Below are 16357 nucleotides of genomic sequence, written 5' to 3' on the forward strand. Positions count from 1 at the left end.
AGCCTATTTGCAATGTGACATGTTTTGCCCTGCACCATGGTTGCATGAGTGTTTATGATACATTGCTGTGGTTACCATTTTTGTTTTTACCCATTTCTAAGTGTGCATTTTAATTGTGTTTAAAAATTATTAACTGGAGAAGTGTTCCATAAAGATTATTAATTGTTTTGCTCATTATATACCTTACAAAAAATTCACCATTTAGACATTTATATACAACTCTAAGAGAGTTGAAGTAGGAACTTTATTTCTGCAACATGAGGACATTTGAGATGATGCTACCTGCAGCACACAGATCTTTCCAAAGGTTTTCTACTACCTTTATTTATCTACCTCACTCACATGACAAAACTTTGCCACTCCCCATCTATTTTTCTTTTGGCTCCTGAATTCCTGACAAAACATGAGTGAACATATTTCCCCACACTCTTGCTTTAGCATAGTACCTATGTCAGTTAGGTTTTTCAACTAAAGAAATCCCTACAAAACTACATTAGATATTTTTATCTTGTATATCTTTGTATTCAGTTTTTCTAAGATGAGTTTGGTCGATGGCTCTGGTGACTTGAGATGGGCCAAATTCTGCATCTAGAGTTTGTCCAATCCAGGCTGGATCAAGCAAAGGCAAACTGACTTTATGAGTTTTTTATTCTCATTCTGGGAATAGTGTACTAGCCAGGTGATAATCTCATGGTCAGTGGAAAAGAGCAGGAAGCTCCAATGTGGAAGCTATCTCTAATATCTGTGTGAAGTCTCCCAATTTTCTGTTCACTGGAGAAAGTTTATGAGTGAGCCATGAGTCCAGGGTATAGGTAATCACTCTGCTTGTGGTGGGAGGATACGGCAAGATTATTATGTCAAAGGGTGTGGTAGTCAGGAATATGTACAAAATTCTTGAACAATTTAATTAAATAATAAATACTTAAACATTAATTAGACTTGAGAGGAAGTTCACCAAATTCTTAAGCATGAGAGAGATATTTGATGTTTGATACTTTTTTTTTTTGGTGGGGTTCTAAAACCCTCAGTGGAAAATAGGACTAATTTTATGTGGATGCCCTCCAGGAAACTTATATTCCACTTTGGAAAGCATAAGAAAATAAATAATTCCTTCTATCCCTTAGGGGTGTGAGAGTGGATCTCTCTCTCTCTCTCTCTCTCTATCTGTGTATGTATGTGTGTGTTAAAATTCACTTGGGGTGGCTGGCAAAATATTAAATATTACAACAGAGGTTTCTAGTTAACACACTTGTGGATAGTTAACATCGTTAAAAGAGTGGTTTTACGAACGATAAAACCTTTAGATTTGGGGCCTAGAGTAAACACTATTAACCAATAGTTCCCCTTTGTTTTCCCCCTGAGAGGACCATCCAGCACCAAATTTACAGGAGTAAACAGTTAGAGCAGAGAAAAGGAATGAGGGGTAAACAGACTTAAACTGGGAAAGCCTTTTATTGTTTCTATTTCTTTCTTATGCTAATGTAAATGAGGTGACTACCTTCAGCCTGTTCCAATGAAAACTTTTGGCCTTCCAAAAGGTTTGAGTTACAATTTATAACTTTTCCTAATATTTAATATTTTTTCAGCCACCCAAAGTGAATTTTAACATGTGTGTATTTATTTATGAGCATGGCAACAATAAATTCATACAAAAGTATTGGTTAGCAGCAAACAGATTTTAAGGTGTATTGCTCTTCTTCTGGTTCCCAGAATAAGATGATTTTGATTTATAAGTTTGGATTCTGTCTGTTTAAATCTAGCATAAATAGTAAAGCCATTATTGTGATGATCCTAGTTATGACTAAGTTATCTTAAAGAATTTAGACATTTACTGTATGAACTATGGTCTGGGTGGTAAAATTTCCTGTCTAAAAACTGAAGTTGCTGAACACAAATTATGTATAGGTTAAATAAGGAAAACCTTGCAAAACATTGAAAGAGAATATGTCTTTATTTGCATGCTGGCAAATGAATATTTAGGTTTCACTTCAACTTCATTATGAATAATTCAAGCCTATCACCAGAATGGACATTGAATGAAGGAGTTAATTTAACCTATTTTGAAAATAAGAATGTTTTCCATAAAGACAGAAACAAACTCATCCATTAGCATAAGCTAGTGCTTTCTTATTTGACATTGGTCACAGTATTTAAAAGTGAAAAGAATGTTACTGCACATTCAGAAATCAGGTGCACAGAAAATTTAAGGTCAGGTTATTAAAGAAATCACAACCAGTGATATTAGGCTTGGATTTTCTTTCTTTTTTTCTCTTCAGACATGATAACTTTTCTACCCATTTTTTTTTCAATTCTAATATTGATTTTATTTGTTCTTGGAAATTTTGCCAATGGCTTTGTAGCACTGGTAAATTTCATTGACTGGCTCAAGAAAAAAAAGATCTCCTCAGCTGACCAAATTCTCACTGCTCTAGCAGTCTCCAGAGTTGGTTTGCTCTGGGCTTTATTACTAAACTGGTATTTAACTGTGTTGAATCCAGCTTTTTATAGTGTAGAATTAAGAATTGCTTCTTATAATTCCTGGGTAGTAACTAACCATTTCAGCATGTGGCTTACTACTAGCCTCAGCATATTTTATTTGCTCAAGATTGCCAGTTTCTCCAACCTTATTTTTCTTCACCTGAAAAGGAGACTTAACAGTGTCATTCTGGTGATACTTTTGGGGCCTTTGTTATTTTTGGTTTGTCATCTTCTTTTGGTAAACATGGATGAGAGTATGTGGACAGAAGAATATGAAGGAAACATGACTGCGAAGCTCAAACTGAGGAATGTAATACACCTTTCATATATGACTATAACCACCCTGTGGAGCTTCATACCCTTTGCTCTGTCCCTGATATCTTTTCTGATGCTAATCTGTTCTCTGTGTAAACATCTCAAGAAGATGCAGCTCCATGGCAAAGGATCTCAAGATCTCAGCACCAAGGTCCACATAAAGGCTTTGCAAACTGTGATCTCCTTCCTCTTGTTGTGGGTCATTTCCTTTCTATTCCTCGTTATTTCAATTTGGAGTCCTAAGAAGCTGGAGAATGAACCAGTTCTCATGGTTGGCAAGACTTTCGGATATATATATCTTTCATTCGACTCATTCATCCTAATTTGGAGAAGCAACAAGTTAAAACACACCTTTCTTTTGATTTTATGTCATATTAGGTGCTGAGTAAAAGAACTGAAACTACCAACTCTCTAGATTCACAAGTGGGGCATTGTGTGTGTCTTCTAGGAGAAAACAAACTGACAGTGTCTGGAATGTTTTATAATTTCTACTGGATTTTTGGTAGTGTACGTGTTTGAGTAATTTCTGAAAGGTTACGTAGAAATCTTTTACCTAAAGCTAGTCTAAAAACATATCTATATATGTGTGTGTATGGGTATATGAAACACTTAAAAGGCATTGACAATAACATACTCTTAATCATATTTTCACAAGCTGCCAAATCATAGAAAATATCTTTGGAAATTCCTCAAAACCATGAAGTCATGTGTATTTCACTTTATCATGTTTCATTTGAAAATGTATTATCTTTATAATTGCTAAGAACTGACACCTTATCTCAGAAATCATTGCTCTTTTCCACTGTGGTTTGTACCACACATATGTACCACAGTGTGCTTAAAGATCTAACTTTTTTAATAGTAAGGACACTCAATTATAAATCAATAATGAGGTTTTATCTTTGGAGTAGTTTTCATTCCATCATGAATTCTAATTTTATGCTTAGTTTAACGGCAACATGTTGTTAGATAAAGACAGGCAGAATAATACTGAAGGGTGACAAATATATTTAGAACACATTTTGTGTATGTCTACCATAAACGATACTGAGGAATATTAGATTTAATACAAATATGTGAACCATTGAGGAAAAAGTCAGTTCTATAATAGGAATGAAGAAAGAAACACAATGATGACCTTTTCAGTGCTGTCGTAAGTCTCAACATACAGTTAGAAAAGTCATTTCTTCTAGTTTTTGAGTTAAAGAAAACCGTTTTTGAAGTTGAGATCTGATATCAAGCATTTTAGGTTTTCTTTTTCTAAAGCATCTCAGAGCCACTGAATTGCCAATTATCTCCTCTGTCTTCAGTACTTGAAATTCCGTTTAAACTTCACACACACACACAAAAACTTACTCTTTCCTATCTTAAAAATACTCCATAAAAAATAGTGTAGAAATTATAAAAAATCATTTGAATTAAACTTTTTGCAAATGTTAAAATGGCATCTATGAAATCTATGTATTAATGATAGAGATGTCTTAAACATTTGTTTTCTTATAATCTTATTGCAAATAATGCAATGAGAGAAGGTGGGTTGATATACTCAGTAATAGCAAGTTTTATTATGGGAAGAAATCATATAACATCATTAAACAAGTAAATTCTACAGACTGTATCAATTCTTGGGGTTATGAAATTTTAACAGTGTTATCGAAACCTTGGAATAAATCATCTCTACATCTGATCTGGTTATTTGCTTGCTTATCATATATCTTTCCTGGTACAATGTAAGCACCATAAAAGTGGAGATCATATAGATCTTGCTTACTGTTGGCTCCCAGGACCTAAAAGGCACCACATAGAATAGGTATTCAAAAATATTTTGATGAACAAATAAATTGGTGAATAAAGGAATAAACTATATGGGAGTGGTAAATCAATGAAAATAAATCTTCATCACAAAATCTAAAGTAACCTGAATTTTTCTCTCTGGTTTTCAACTTGAGATTACAGAATTATCTAAGAAGAAGCATTTCTCAGAGCAGAAGTGTGGCTATTATACAATTATAGGAGAAATGACACTGGAATGTAGCCCTGAGGAAGACATATTAGATGTGTAATGGGAAGATAAGGTGGAACATCAATCAGATGGTACCTATGGTGACACATTTTAAAATGCATATAAATTTATATGCTTTTTAAAAAGCATATAAATGTAAAATATTTTTGTATATTTGCATATAATTTTTCAATTGTGAGTAATATATTTGTATTCTGATATTTCTTAGCTGGTTACTCTATAAACAAAATGGCATTTCATTAAAAAGCTGAGTTAGTTATCAACTACCTTACTAAAATATAATTTTTATATAATATTTTAATACCCTTTCTAAATAAACATTTAAATTGCCATATTATAAACTGACAGAAACATGCAAAAATATTAATTATACATCTCATGAACTTCACAGTCTTATAAGTTAGAACTAGAGCCAATGTCTGATATTAAAATGATGACATTTATTTGGAAGGTAAGCCCAGGGCAGCAACGGCCAGGACATGTGGAAATTGAGTTAAGAGTAGATGCGAAATTATATGTTGTGATGTATGATATGACTCTGCTGATGACCACTTCACAATGAGGTGAGAGAGACAGCATGGTGGTCATCAGATGCATGCACTTGGCTCCTAGTACTTTTCCAGAAGGGCTGCAAGGGGGAGCTACAGTCAGCATTAGTCCATGGAAGAGAGAGAGAAGGGAGAACGAATCTGCTCAGCTGTCTTCCATCTTTGATTTCCCATTGACAGGGGTGTACCTGAGGCAGAACTAGCATCTCTGCTGTTCTGCTTTCCCTCAGGCTCCAGTCCCTTGGTGGTGGTTATGAGAGTCAGGTCTCATGCTCACAGAATGATGATCCATTCAAGTCCCAAATGGAAGAGTGATCTGGATCAAACAAGATGCTGACCAAGAGAAGGGAAGACAGTCAAGATAATCTGAGTAAGCACATGTATTTGTGTACAATACCACCCACCCCTTGTGCCACTCAGATTTGATTATGACCTCCAGTCATGGCTGGCTTTGTGGGCATATGACTTTCACAGTTGCACAGGGCCATACTTAGAAGCGCCTATGCTTTAGAGGGGCTTTATGCTTGTATTAATCTTCTGCGCTTGCTGTTTTGTTTTGCAACAGAAGTTACTCCTCTGCTGGAGAAGGAATGGTCTTGCACTGATTCCCTAGGAGTTTGCTCTCCCCTCTCCTATGGGCTTGTGAGATACATGCAGAGAGTCCAATAATGTCTGCTGTGCATGCTGTGGCAGCTTTGAATTCTGCTGCATCATCTGGCACTATCAGCTTGGGTCAGACCCTACATCTGCTGTAGATCCCTTTTTTGTTCTGGGTTCCACTTGAGACAAGTAGCCTTTGCAAACTCCTTGAGTAAGTCAGAGAAATATCCTCAAATGTGGAATATGTTGACTCCAAAACTGCAGTAGTGTTTCCCTTTTAGTGATAGGAAATATATATAGGGCAACATGACATTTACTTTAAAAAGGATGTTCTGACAAAAGAACTAAAAGCACTGGACCCCTGAAAACCTCATCTACGTTATAGGTCTTTGAATCTGCTGAGGTTTCTCTTTCTTCTTCCAGTATTTTACTTCTGTTCAATGTTACAGTATTTTACTATACTTAAGGAACTTGCCACTTCCTGCTTATGGGTACCAATTCATGTAATATTATTAATATATTGAATTAACATGATGTTTTGCAAAATGTCAATTAAACTGAAAGTAGAAGTGACATAGCTCTGACATAAAACAGTGAAGCAGTGTTCTTGTTTTTACCACACCAATGCAAATTGTTTTGATTTTCCCCCACGATGGGTGTAGATTAAAAAGCACTCACCAAATCAAAAGCCACATACAAAGTGTTGGAAACCACATTCTGCTCAGTGAGGTATCACATCCTAGAGCAAATGTGCAAGTGTGACTTAAGTTTATGCTAATGTGCATTCATCCTGTAATCCATCTGGTTTTGACAGGGGCCAGTTGGGTTAACTGAATAAAGATATAAAATGGACCACCAGCCCCTGGAACTTTTGAGTTTTTTGTTGTGGCAGTGACCAATTCTGCTTCCTAGAGAATGGAGTTATGTTTTATTCATGTTATTGCCAGGGGAGTAGAGTTTCAGAAGCCTCCCCTTGGTCTTGCTTACAATAATGTCCCTTGGCATACAGGTCAGGAAGCAATGCGAGAGTCCTGCCTGGGGTTGAACCTTTCGATTTCAATTACACTTTCCAGAAGAGGTAACTATGATAAACCCATTAGATCCCCCTTTGGACTGGACATGAGCCAAAGCTCTATGTATTATCTGACCTTCAAAAACTCATACTTCAGTCTTGTTGAAGTGGCTCATACCTGTAATCCAAATAATTTAGGAGGCCAAAGTGGGAAGGTCACTTGAGGCCAAGAGTTTCAGAACAGCTTAGGCAATATAGCAAGTATCTGTCTGTATGAAGGGAAAAAAAATTAGCTGTTTGTGGTAGTGTGTGCCTGTAGTTACAGCTACCCAGAAGACTTAGGGAGGAGGATTGCTTTAGCCCAGAAATTCGAGTTTACAGTAAGCTATGATCCTCTCATTGCATTCCAGCCTGGGTAACCAAGCGAGATATTTTCTCTAAAAAGAAACAAACAAAAACCTGAAAATGGCCGGGCGCAGTGGCTTACACCTGCAATCTCAGCACTTTGGGAGGCCTAGGTGGTCGGATCACTTGAGATCGGGAGTTCAAGATCAGCCTGGCTAACATGGTGAAACCCCGCCTCTACTAAAAATGCAAAAAAATGTCCAGGTGTGGTGGCATGCACCTATAATCCCAGCTATTTGGGAGGCTGAGGCATGAGAACCACCTTATCCATGAGGCGGAAGTTGCAGTGAGCTGAGATCACACCACTGCACTCCAACCTGGGTGATAGAGTGAGACTCTGCCTCAAAAAACAAAACAAAACAAACAAAACAAAAAAACCCAAAGTAAAAACTTAACGTCTTTATTCCATGGACCAGATATTAGTGTTAGTTCAGGCTCCAAACTTAAAAGTCTCTCAGGTAATATGGATGTGTGTCTTTTTCTCTGAGGACCGATATCTGGGGAATAGCTACAGGTCTTTGAGAAAGCAGCATATGATACAGCCTGAGTATTCTTGCAGTGAATTTTCAATGTCCTTCATCAAGAGGCCTTAAGATTCCCTTCAGCCATTAAACTCTGCTTCTCTGAGTTGGCTCAGTCCTGAGAACTGGCTGAGAGTTTTTGATTTTCAACATCAAAAGCCGATCTCAGGAATCAGCTTTAGTCAACTCTTTTCCCCTCTTGGTTTATAATTATTTAGCAAAGTATGAAGCCTTTTCAACTATTGACCCATGAACCCATTTCAATAAGACTTTTGTCACCATTTCATTGAATCTGACCACCAGTGAGTGTGTGTTGCCAATGGTTAGTCTTCATGTTGCATGCTCTATCAGCAGCATTGAACATAGTTTGTTTGCATTTCAGGATGCTGCTCGCTCCTGATTTTATCCTTATCTGTTGGGCATTACTGAGGTAATGTATTCTCTTCCCCCGTCCACAAGGGGGCATAGTTTTGCAAGAATGTCTCAGTGCCACACCTCCACCCATGTCTCCATCTGGTAGACTAGAGGTCTTTGACTTTCATGTATGGGGGGAAACAAATCAAAGATCAGTCACTTCAGCGGAAGTTTAAAGGAACTCCTTTCATAGGACAGAAAATTTGAATGGGATGGGAATTACTCCCAGTTTAAAAGTCCCCTTCCCCAACATGGTGCAGACTCCATTTCTGGATCCTCTTCCATGATATCATAGGAGCTGTTCTCTCTCTATTTCTTTCTTTTTTTTCTCTCTCTGGCTAAATAAATCACTTTCTGCAAAACTCTTTGGGGTCCGTATTTACATAAGTGAGCCACTGCACCAGATGGGGTCCTCTCTGGGACCAAGAGCCTGGAAGAACACATCCTATCTGGGAGCTGAGCCTCCCCCGTGTCCTGCAACCCAGTCTCACTACTTCTCAGTCTCTTTTGCTAGTTCTTCTGCTTGTCTCTAAATTGAAAATATCACACTGCCCAAGGTCTCAAATCTTCAATCTTTAGTAAATCATGCTGTTTTTTTAAATTGCATTTTAGGTTTCAGCGTACATGTGAAGAACATGCAAGATTGTTGCATAGGTACACACGTGGCAGTGTGATGCACTGCCTTCCTCCCCTTCACCTTTATCTGGCATTTCTCCCCATGCTATGCCCCCCAACTCCCCACCCCCCGCTGTCCCTCCTTTATTTCCCCCCAACAGACCCCAGTGTGTGATGCTCCCCTCCCTGTGTCCACGTGTTCTCTTTGTTCAACACCCACCTAATCATGCTGGTTTTGTCGGTGATCTCATGTAGTCTTCTTACTGACAATGTAGCCAAATGGTTCAATAGAGGGGAATAGGCTAATTATTCATATGTATTCATATATATTATTGATTTGTGTATATCTATTTAAATATATCTTATTATGTAAGCATTTTTTCTTCAAATGTCAGTTATATTTAAAAGTAACATGACCAAAACTCTAGGGAGAAGGTGGGAGGTTCAGTAATGTTTTGAGTTTCTGCCTATAAGATTGAGAGTGACTCAGTATCTAATTTAGTTTTATTTAAAATAGCAATGTAGAAATTGATAGATTGATAGGCAGGGCATTATCATTGTAGACATAATGATCTAAGTAAAGAAATATATAGAGAGAATTATGGTTGATTAACCTATTTTTGATTTCTTGAATTTGGTACAGTTAGTGTCTCAGTATCTCAGTATTCATAGTTCTTAAGTTTTTGCTCTATGATCAATTAATTTGAGTTAATTTTTGTGTATGGTATGAAATAAGAATCTAAATTTATGTTTTTTCTTTCTCTTTTCGTTGTTATATTTAGGTAAGTTCTTCTGGTCCTGGCTTTACTTTCTGCATGCTGATGATGCCAACATTTAATCCTTCAGCTCAGAACCCAAACCTGGTCTCCTCAATTCTTTCTCTAATAGCCTACTTGACATCTTTATTTGGATGTCTAACAAGAACTTGAACTAACTTGTTCAAGCCAAATTACTCATCTTCCCTTCCATCCCCAAATCTGTTTTTCCTACAGTCTTTCCTTCTGTTAACGAACACTTCAGACATTCAGATGCTTAGATAAAAAACATGGAGTCAACATTTTCTCTCTTTCACATCTCATCTCAGAAATTTTTATAGACTTTATCTTCAAAAACATACAGAATCCAATCCTTTGTCATCACTTCTGCCATTCTCATCCAAACTTCTGCATTATTTTGCCACAATAATTGCCATCAACTCCTAATTATTCTTTCTAGTTCTGCACATTCTCCTGATGTATTTTCATGAGAGAGCCAGACAGAGAAGAAGGCCAGAGAGAGCCTCTTAAAATGCAAATTTGATCATGCCATTCTTCTGCTCCAGATTTTTCAGTGACTACGCAACTCATTCAGAGTAAGGCTAAAATCCTTACTAAGTCTTATAATCATTTGAGTGATCTGATGTTGTCTGCCTGTCTGTCCTAATACTCCTGGATCATCCCATGCTAGTAACACTGGCCTTTGTGTAATTTCTTAAATATTCCAAGCTTTGCCTCGGGGACTTCACACTGGTGTCCCTTCTTGGAATGCTCTTTCTCAGATATTAATACTAAACACTACCATTCCTCGAATATCATTGAATCATTGAGGTCTCTAATGCTTCTCATTTTAAGAGCAATCTCACTTCTCTCTGAAGTTCTTAATTTTTTATTTTAGGTTCAGAGGTATATGTGCAGGTTTGTTATATAAGTAAACTGCACGGCATGGGAACTTTGTGTGTAGATTATTTCATCACTTGGGTGATAAGCAGAATACCTGATAGGTAGATTTTTTTATCCTCACCCCTCTTCTGCCTTCCATCTTTACGTAGGCCCTGGTGTCCATAGTTCCCTTCTTTGTGTCCATATGTAATGAATGTTTAGCTCCCATTTATAAGTAAGAACATGTGGTATTTGGCTTTCTGTTTCTGTTTTGCATTCCCACCAGCAGTATAAAAGCATTCCCTTTCATTGCAACCTTGACAGAATCCAGTTTTCTTTTTTTCTTTTTTTTAGTAATAGACATTTTGATGGGTGTGAGAAGTCACCTCATTTTGGTGTTAATTTGCATTTCTTTAATGATTGGTTCATATTGAGCATTTTTTCGTATGCTTGTTGGCTGTGTGTATGTCTTTACTTGAAAATTGTCTATGTCCTTCATTCATTTTTAAATGGGGGTGTTTGTTTTTTGCTTGCAAATTCAAGTTCTCTGTGGATTCTGGATATTAGGACTTTCTCAGATGAATAGTTAGCAAAATATTTTCTCCCATTCTGCAGGTTGTTTAGTCTGTTGATAGTTTCTTTTCTTGTGTAGAAGCTCTCTAGTTTAATTAACTTCCATTTATCAATTTTTGTTTTTGTTGCAATTGCTTTTAGAGACTTTGTCATGAAATCTTTGCCAGGTTCTATATCCAGAATGGTATTTCCTAGGTCATTTTTCAGGTGTTTTTTTTTTTCTTTTTTGTAGTTTTAGGTTTTACATTTTAGTATTTAATCCAGCTTACTTTGGTTTTGTATATGTGTAAGGAAGGTATCCAGTTTCAATCTTCTGAAAATGACTAGCCAGTTATCTTGGCATTATTTATTGAGTAGGGGCTCTCTCCCCATTGCTTGTTTTTCTTAACTTTGTTGAAGATCAGATGGTTGTAGTTGGGTGGCATTATTTCTGAGCTCTCTATTCTGTTCCCTTGGTCTATGTGCCTGTTTTTGTACCAGAGCCATGCTGTTTTGGTAACTGTAGCCTTATAGTATGGTTCAAAGTTAGGTAATGTGCCTCCAGCTTTGTTCTTTTTGCTTAGGATTGGTATGGCTAATGGGCTCTTTTTTTTATTCCATATGAGTTTTAAAATAGTTCTTTTTCTACTTTGGTGAAGAATGTCGTTGGTAGTTTGTCAGAAACAGCATTGAATCTGTAAATTGCTTTGGGCAGTATGGGCATTTTAATAGTATTGATTCTTCCTATTCTTGGGCCTGGAATGTTTTTCCATTTGTTTGTGTCATATTTGATTTCTTTCAACAGGGTTTTGTAGAGATATTTCACATCCACGGTCAGCTGTATTCCTATATATTTTATTCCTTTGTGGCTATTGTGAAAGGGATTTCTTTCTTGATTTGTCTCTGCTTGGATGTTGTTGATACATAGGAATGCTACTTATTTTTGTACATTGATTTTTGTATCCTGAGAATTTGCTGAGTTTGTTTATCAGATCAGGGAGATTTTGGGCAGAGACTGTTGGGATTTAGGTATAGAATTATACTGTCTGCAAACAGAGTCAGTTTGAATTCTTCTCTTTCTATTTAGATAATTTTTATTTCTTCCTCTTGCCTGATTGCTTTGGCTAGGACTTCTAGTACCATTGAATAGGAGTGGTGAAATAAAATATCCTTGTCATGTTCTTATTTTCAAGGGGAATACTTCCAGTTTTGCCCTTTCAGTATGATGTGACTGTGTTTGTCATAGGTGGCTCTCATTATTGTGAAGTATATATCTTCAGTGCCTAGTTTGTTGAGAGTTTTTAATATGAAGAGATGTTGAATTTTATTGAAAGCGTCTTCTGCAGTTATTGAGATGATAACGTGGTTTTTGTTGATTAGTTCTGCGTATGTGATGAGTCACACTTGCTGATTTGCATATGTTGAAACAACCTTGTATCCCAGTGATAAAGCCTACTTGATTATGGTGAATTAGTTTTTTGATGTGCTGCTGGATTCAGTTTGCTAGTATTTTTTGAGTACTTTTTCATCTATGTTTTTTAAGAATATTGGTCTGAAGATTTTTTTGTGTGTTGCTGTTGTGTCTCTGCAAAGTTTTGGTATTAGGGTGCAGCTGGCTTTAAAGAATGAATTAGGGAGGAATCCCTTTTCCTCAGTTTCTTAGACTAGGTTCTGTATAAATTGTACCAGTTCTTCATTACACATTTGGTAGAATTCAGCTGTGACTCTATCTAGTCCTGAGCTTTTTTTTGGTCAGAAGACTTCTTATTGCTGATTAAATTTTGGAACTCATTATTAGTTTGTTTAGGGATGCAATTTCTTCCTGATTCAGTCTTGGAAGTTGTATATGCCCAGGAATTTATGCATTTCTTCTAAGTTTTTTTAGCTTGTGTGCATAGAGGTGTTGATGGTAGTTTGTGAGAGTTGTTTATATTTCAGTGGGGTCAGTGGTAATGTCTGCTTTGTCATTTCTAATTGTGTTCATTTGTATATTCTCTCTTTTTTCTTTATCACTGTGGCCCGTGTTCTATCTTATTAATTATTTTTAAATCTCCTTAACCCACTGATCTTTTGTATGGTTTTATGTGTCACAGTTTTCTTCACTTCAGTTCTGATGCTGGTTATTTCTTGTCTTCTGCTAGCTTTGCTCATGTTTGTCTAGTTCTTCTTGTGGGGATGTTAGGTTGTTAACTTGAGATATTTCTAGCTTTTCAAAGTGGGCATTTAGTGCTACAAACTTTCCTTTTAACACTGCATTAGCTGTATCCCTGAAATCCTGGTATGTTATTTTTTTTTCTCAATAGGTTCAAAGAATTCCTTGATTTCTGCCTCAATTTCATATGTATCCAAAAGTCATTCAGGAAAGGGTTGTTTAATCTTCATGTAATTAGCTATTTTCTTAGTATTTACTTACATTTTTATAGGGCTATGGTTCAAGAATGTGATTGGTATGATTTTTGTTGTTTTGTATTTGCTAGGAATTATTTTATGTTAGATTGTCTGGTTGATTTTAGATTATATACCATGTGCATATGAGAAGAATATGTATTCTGCTGTTTTGGAGTAAACTGTTCTGTGGTTGTCTATTAGGTCCACTTGGTCAAGTGTTTAGTTCAGATTCTGAGTACCTTTGTTAGTTTTCTTTGTTGATCATCTGTCCAGTGCTGTAAGTGGGGTGTTGAATTATCCCACTAGTATTGCATGGTTATCTAAGTCTTTTCATAAGTCTCCAAGAACTTGCATTATGACTCTGGGTGTTCCTATGTTGGATGCATAGGAATAGTTAGGTCTTAGTGTTGAATTGAGCCTTTTACTTTATTTAATGCCCTTCCTTTTCTTTTTAAATCTTTGTTACTAGCTTTGTTTATGGTAGATCTGGGAGGTGCCCTGGATTGGTTCAGCACTTCTGGGCTGAATGCTCTAACTCTAGGAGGCTAGCTTTTTTGATCTCTGGTATGTTGTTTTCTTTTGTTTCTTGAAATTAAAATACTAACCCTGTTTTTTTTTTCTATTTTTATTTGCTTGGTAGATTTTTCTTCATTCCTTTACTTTGAGCCTTTAAGTGTCATTGCATATGTGATGGGTCTTTTAAGGACAGCATACCATTAGGCCATGCTTTTTTATCCAGCTTGCCACTCTGTGCTTTTTAATTGGGGCAATTAGCCTTTTTACATTCACAGTTAATGCTGATATGTGGAGATTGGATTGTTTCATCATGTTGTTAGCTGGTTATTATGCAGATTGGGTTGTGTGGTTACTTTATAATCTTACTGGTCTAGGTACTTAAATGTGTTTTTGTTGTGATCAGTAATGTTCTTCTCTTTCCATGTTTAGTACTCCCTTCCGGATCTCTTCTGAGGCACAACTGGTGGTAATAAAATCCCTTAGCATTTGCTTGTCTGAAAAAGATTCTATTTCCCCTTCACTTACGAAGCTTAGTTTGGTTGGATATGAAATTGTTGATTGAAAAATCTTTTCTAAAAACAAAACTACTGAATATAAGCCCCCATTCTCTTCCTCCTTGTAGGGTTTCTGCTAAAAGGTCCATTGTTAGCCTGATACGGTTTCCTTTGTAGGTGACCTGTCCTTTCTCTTCTAGTTGCCTTTGGTATTTTTTTCTTTCATTTTGAGCTTGGAGAACCTGATGACTATGTACCTTGGGGATGGTCTTCTTGTGAGATTTTAGCTCTGTCGGATCAATTTGATTCCTTCTTTGATTCTTTCTCCAACTTGTTTAGTAATGCTGTGAATACTTTCCATTGTATTCTGAAATTCTTGATATCACTTGTCCAGTTATATCAGAACAATTTTTTCTTTTTTAAAGTAACCATTTTGTCTTTCATCTTCTGCATCATTTTATTGCATTCAGTAGAAACTTTGGATTGGGTTTTTACTTTCTCCTGAATCTCATTGATCTTTATTCCTATCCATAGTCTCTATTTCATTTCTGTCATTCCTGCCTATTCAGCCTGGTCAAGAACCATTGCTGCAAACTAGTGTGGTCATTTGGAGGTAAGAAGACACTCTGGCTTTTTGAGTTGCTAGAATTCTTGTGCTAATTTTTTCTCATCTATGTGGGCAGATGTTCCTTCAATCTTTAAAGTTGCTGTATTTTCAATGGGTTCTTTTTTCCTTTTATCTTCTTTGATACCCTTGGGTGTTTGATTTTGGAATAAGGTGGATTTCATTTACTAGCTTTGTTTATGGTAGATTTGGGGGGTGCCATGTATTGGCTCAGCACTGTTGGGCTGAATGTTGTAACTCTGGGAGGCTAGTATTGGGTCCCTGGCTTTGTTCTTTTTCCCCTCAAGGTTGAGAATCTGCTATGATAGAAGGCTGTTATATTTCTGGATTGCTTGTTACAATATGCTGAAGGATGGTGCCAGCCTAAGCACTTTGTTGAGCAGTGGCATTGTGAGCCATCCTTGTTCACACATACCAGGAGTATGAATAGTATGCAGAGTGCACACTCGTTGCCTGGGTTGGGGTTCAGGTGGGTCCAAGCTATCCAGCCTCTATGTGGACATTGGCAGCAGCCTAAATTCATCTTTATACATGAAGATATTCATTTTATCCAGCATCATTTATTGATAAAAATGCTTAATTCTTATTTAATTGCAATGAATTTTTTTGAAATTTGCTGATAATGTCATTACTAATTTCTGAACTCTCAATTGTGTTTCATTATTCCTGTTGTCTATTATACTGAAAATACCGCAGGGTCTTAATGATTCATCCAGCTTTTAGCAAGCTTCGAAATGAGAAATTGTAATCCCCCTACTTTGTCATTTTTTAAATTATTTCTTTAGGTGCTCTTGTCACTTGGCATTTCCAGATATATTTTAGGATTAGTTTTTTATTGTCTGCAAAAAAACTCTGGTGGGGTTTGATAGGGATTGCATTAAATATGTAAGTTGACTCTTCACCTATAAAGGCCCTCCTTATGCTGGATTTCAGTTTAGCTGATACTCCTTGCTTGCACAGCTCTCTGATCAATTGAAAATATAATTTTGGCCTTTTATTTATCTTATCCTATTTGTTGCAAAAGAATATTTTGCCTTCTTAAACCTGCTACATCTACTCAAAAGTGGAAGCTTTCACAGGTAACTCCTACATATCAAGTAATACAGGATCAAGTGAAGAACTAGCTACCCTTGGTTTCTGCCTGTACCAGATAGGTGAAATTGAAAGCAATTATACAAATAGTATAACAACTCCTCATAAAGCCTACTCAAGGA

General features: G+C 36.5%; 1 protein-coding gene across 1 annotated transcript; it reads left to right on the plus strand.

Moving 5' to 3' along the window:
• Positions 1-44: 44 nt before the first annotated feature.
• Positions 45-16213, plus strand: LOC101052504 (taste receptor type 2 member 50). Its single transcript, XM_074403283.1, has one exon. It carries the CDS (start codon positions 2279-2281, stop codon positions 3176-3178), a length of 900 nt encoding a protein of 299 aa, XP_074259384.1. The 5' UTR covers positions 45-2278; the 3' UTR covers positions 3179-16213.
• Positions 16214-16357: the final 144 nt, after the last annotated feature.

The sequence above is a fragment of the Saimiri boliviensis genome, chromosome 7, assembly GCF_048565385.1.
Source record: "Saimiri boliviensis isolate mSaiBol1 chromosome 7, mSaiBol1.pri, whole genome shotgun sequence".
Lineage (NCBI taxonomy): Eukaryota > Metazoa > Chordata > Mammalia > Primates > Cebidae > Saimiri > Saimiri boliviensis.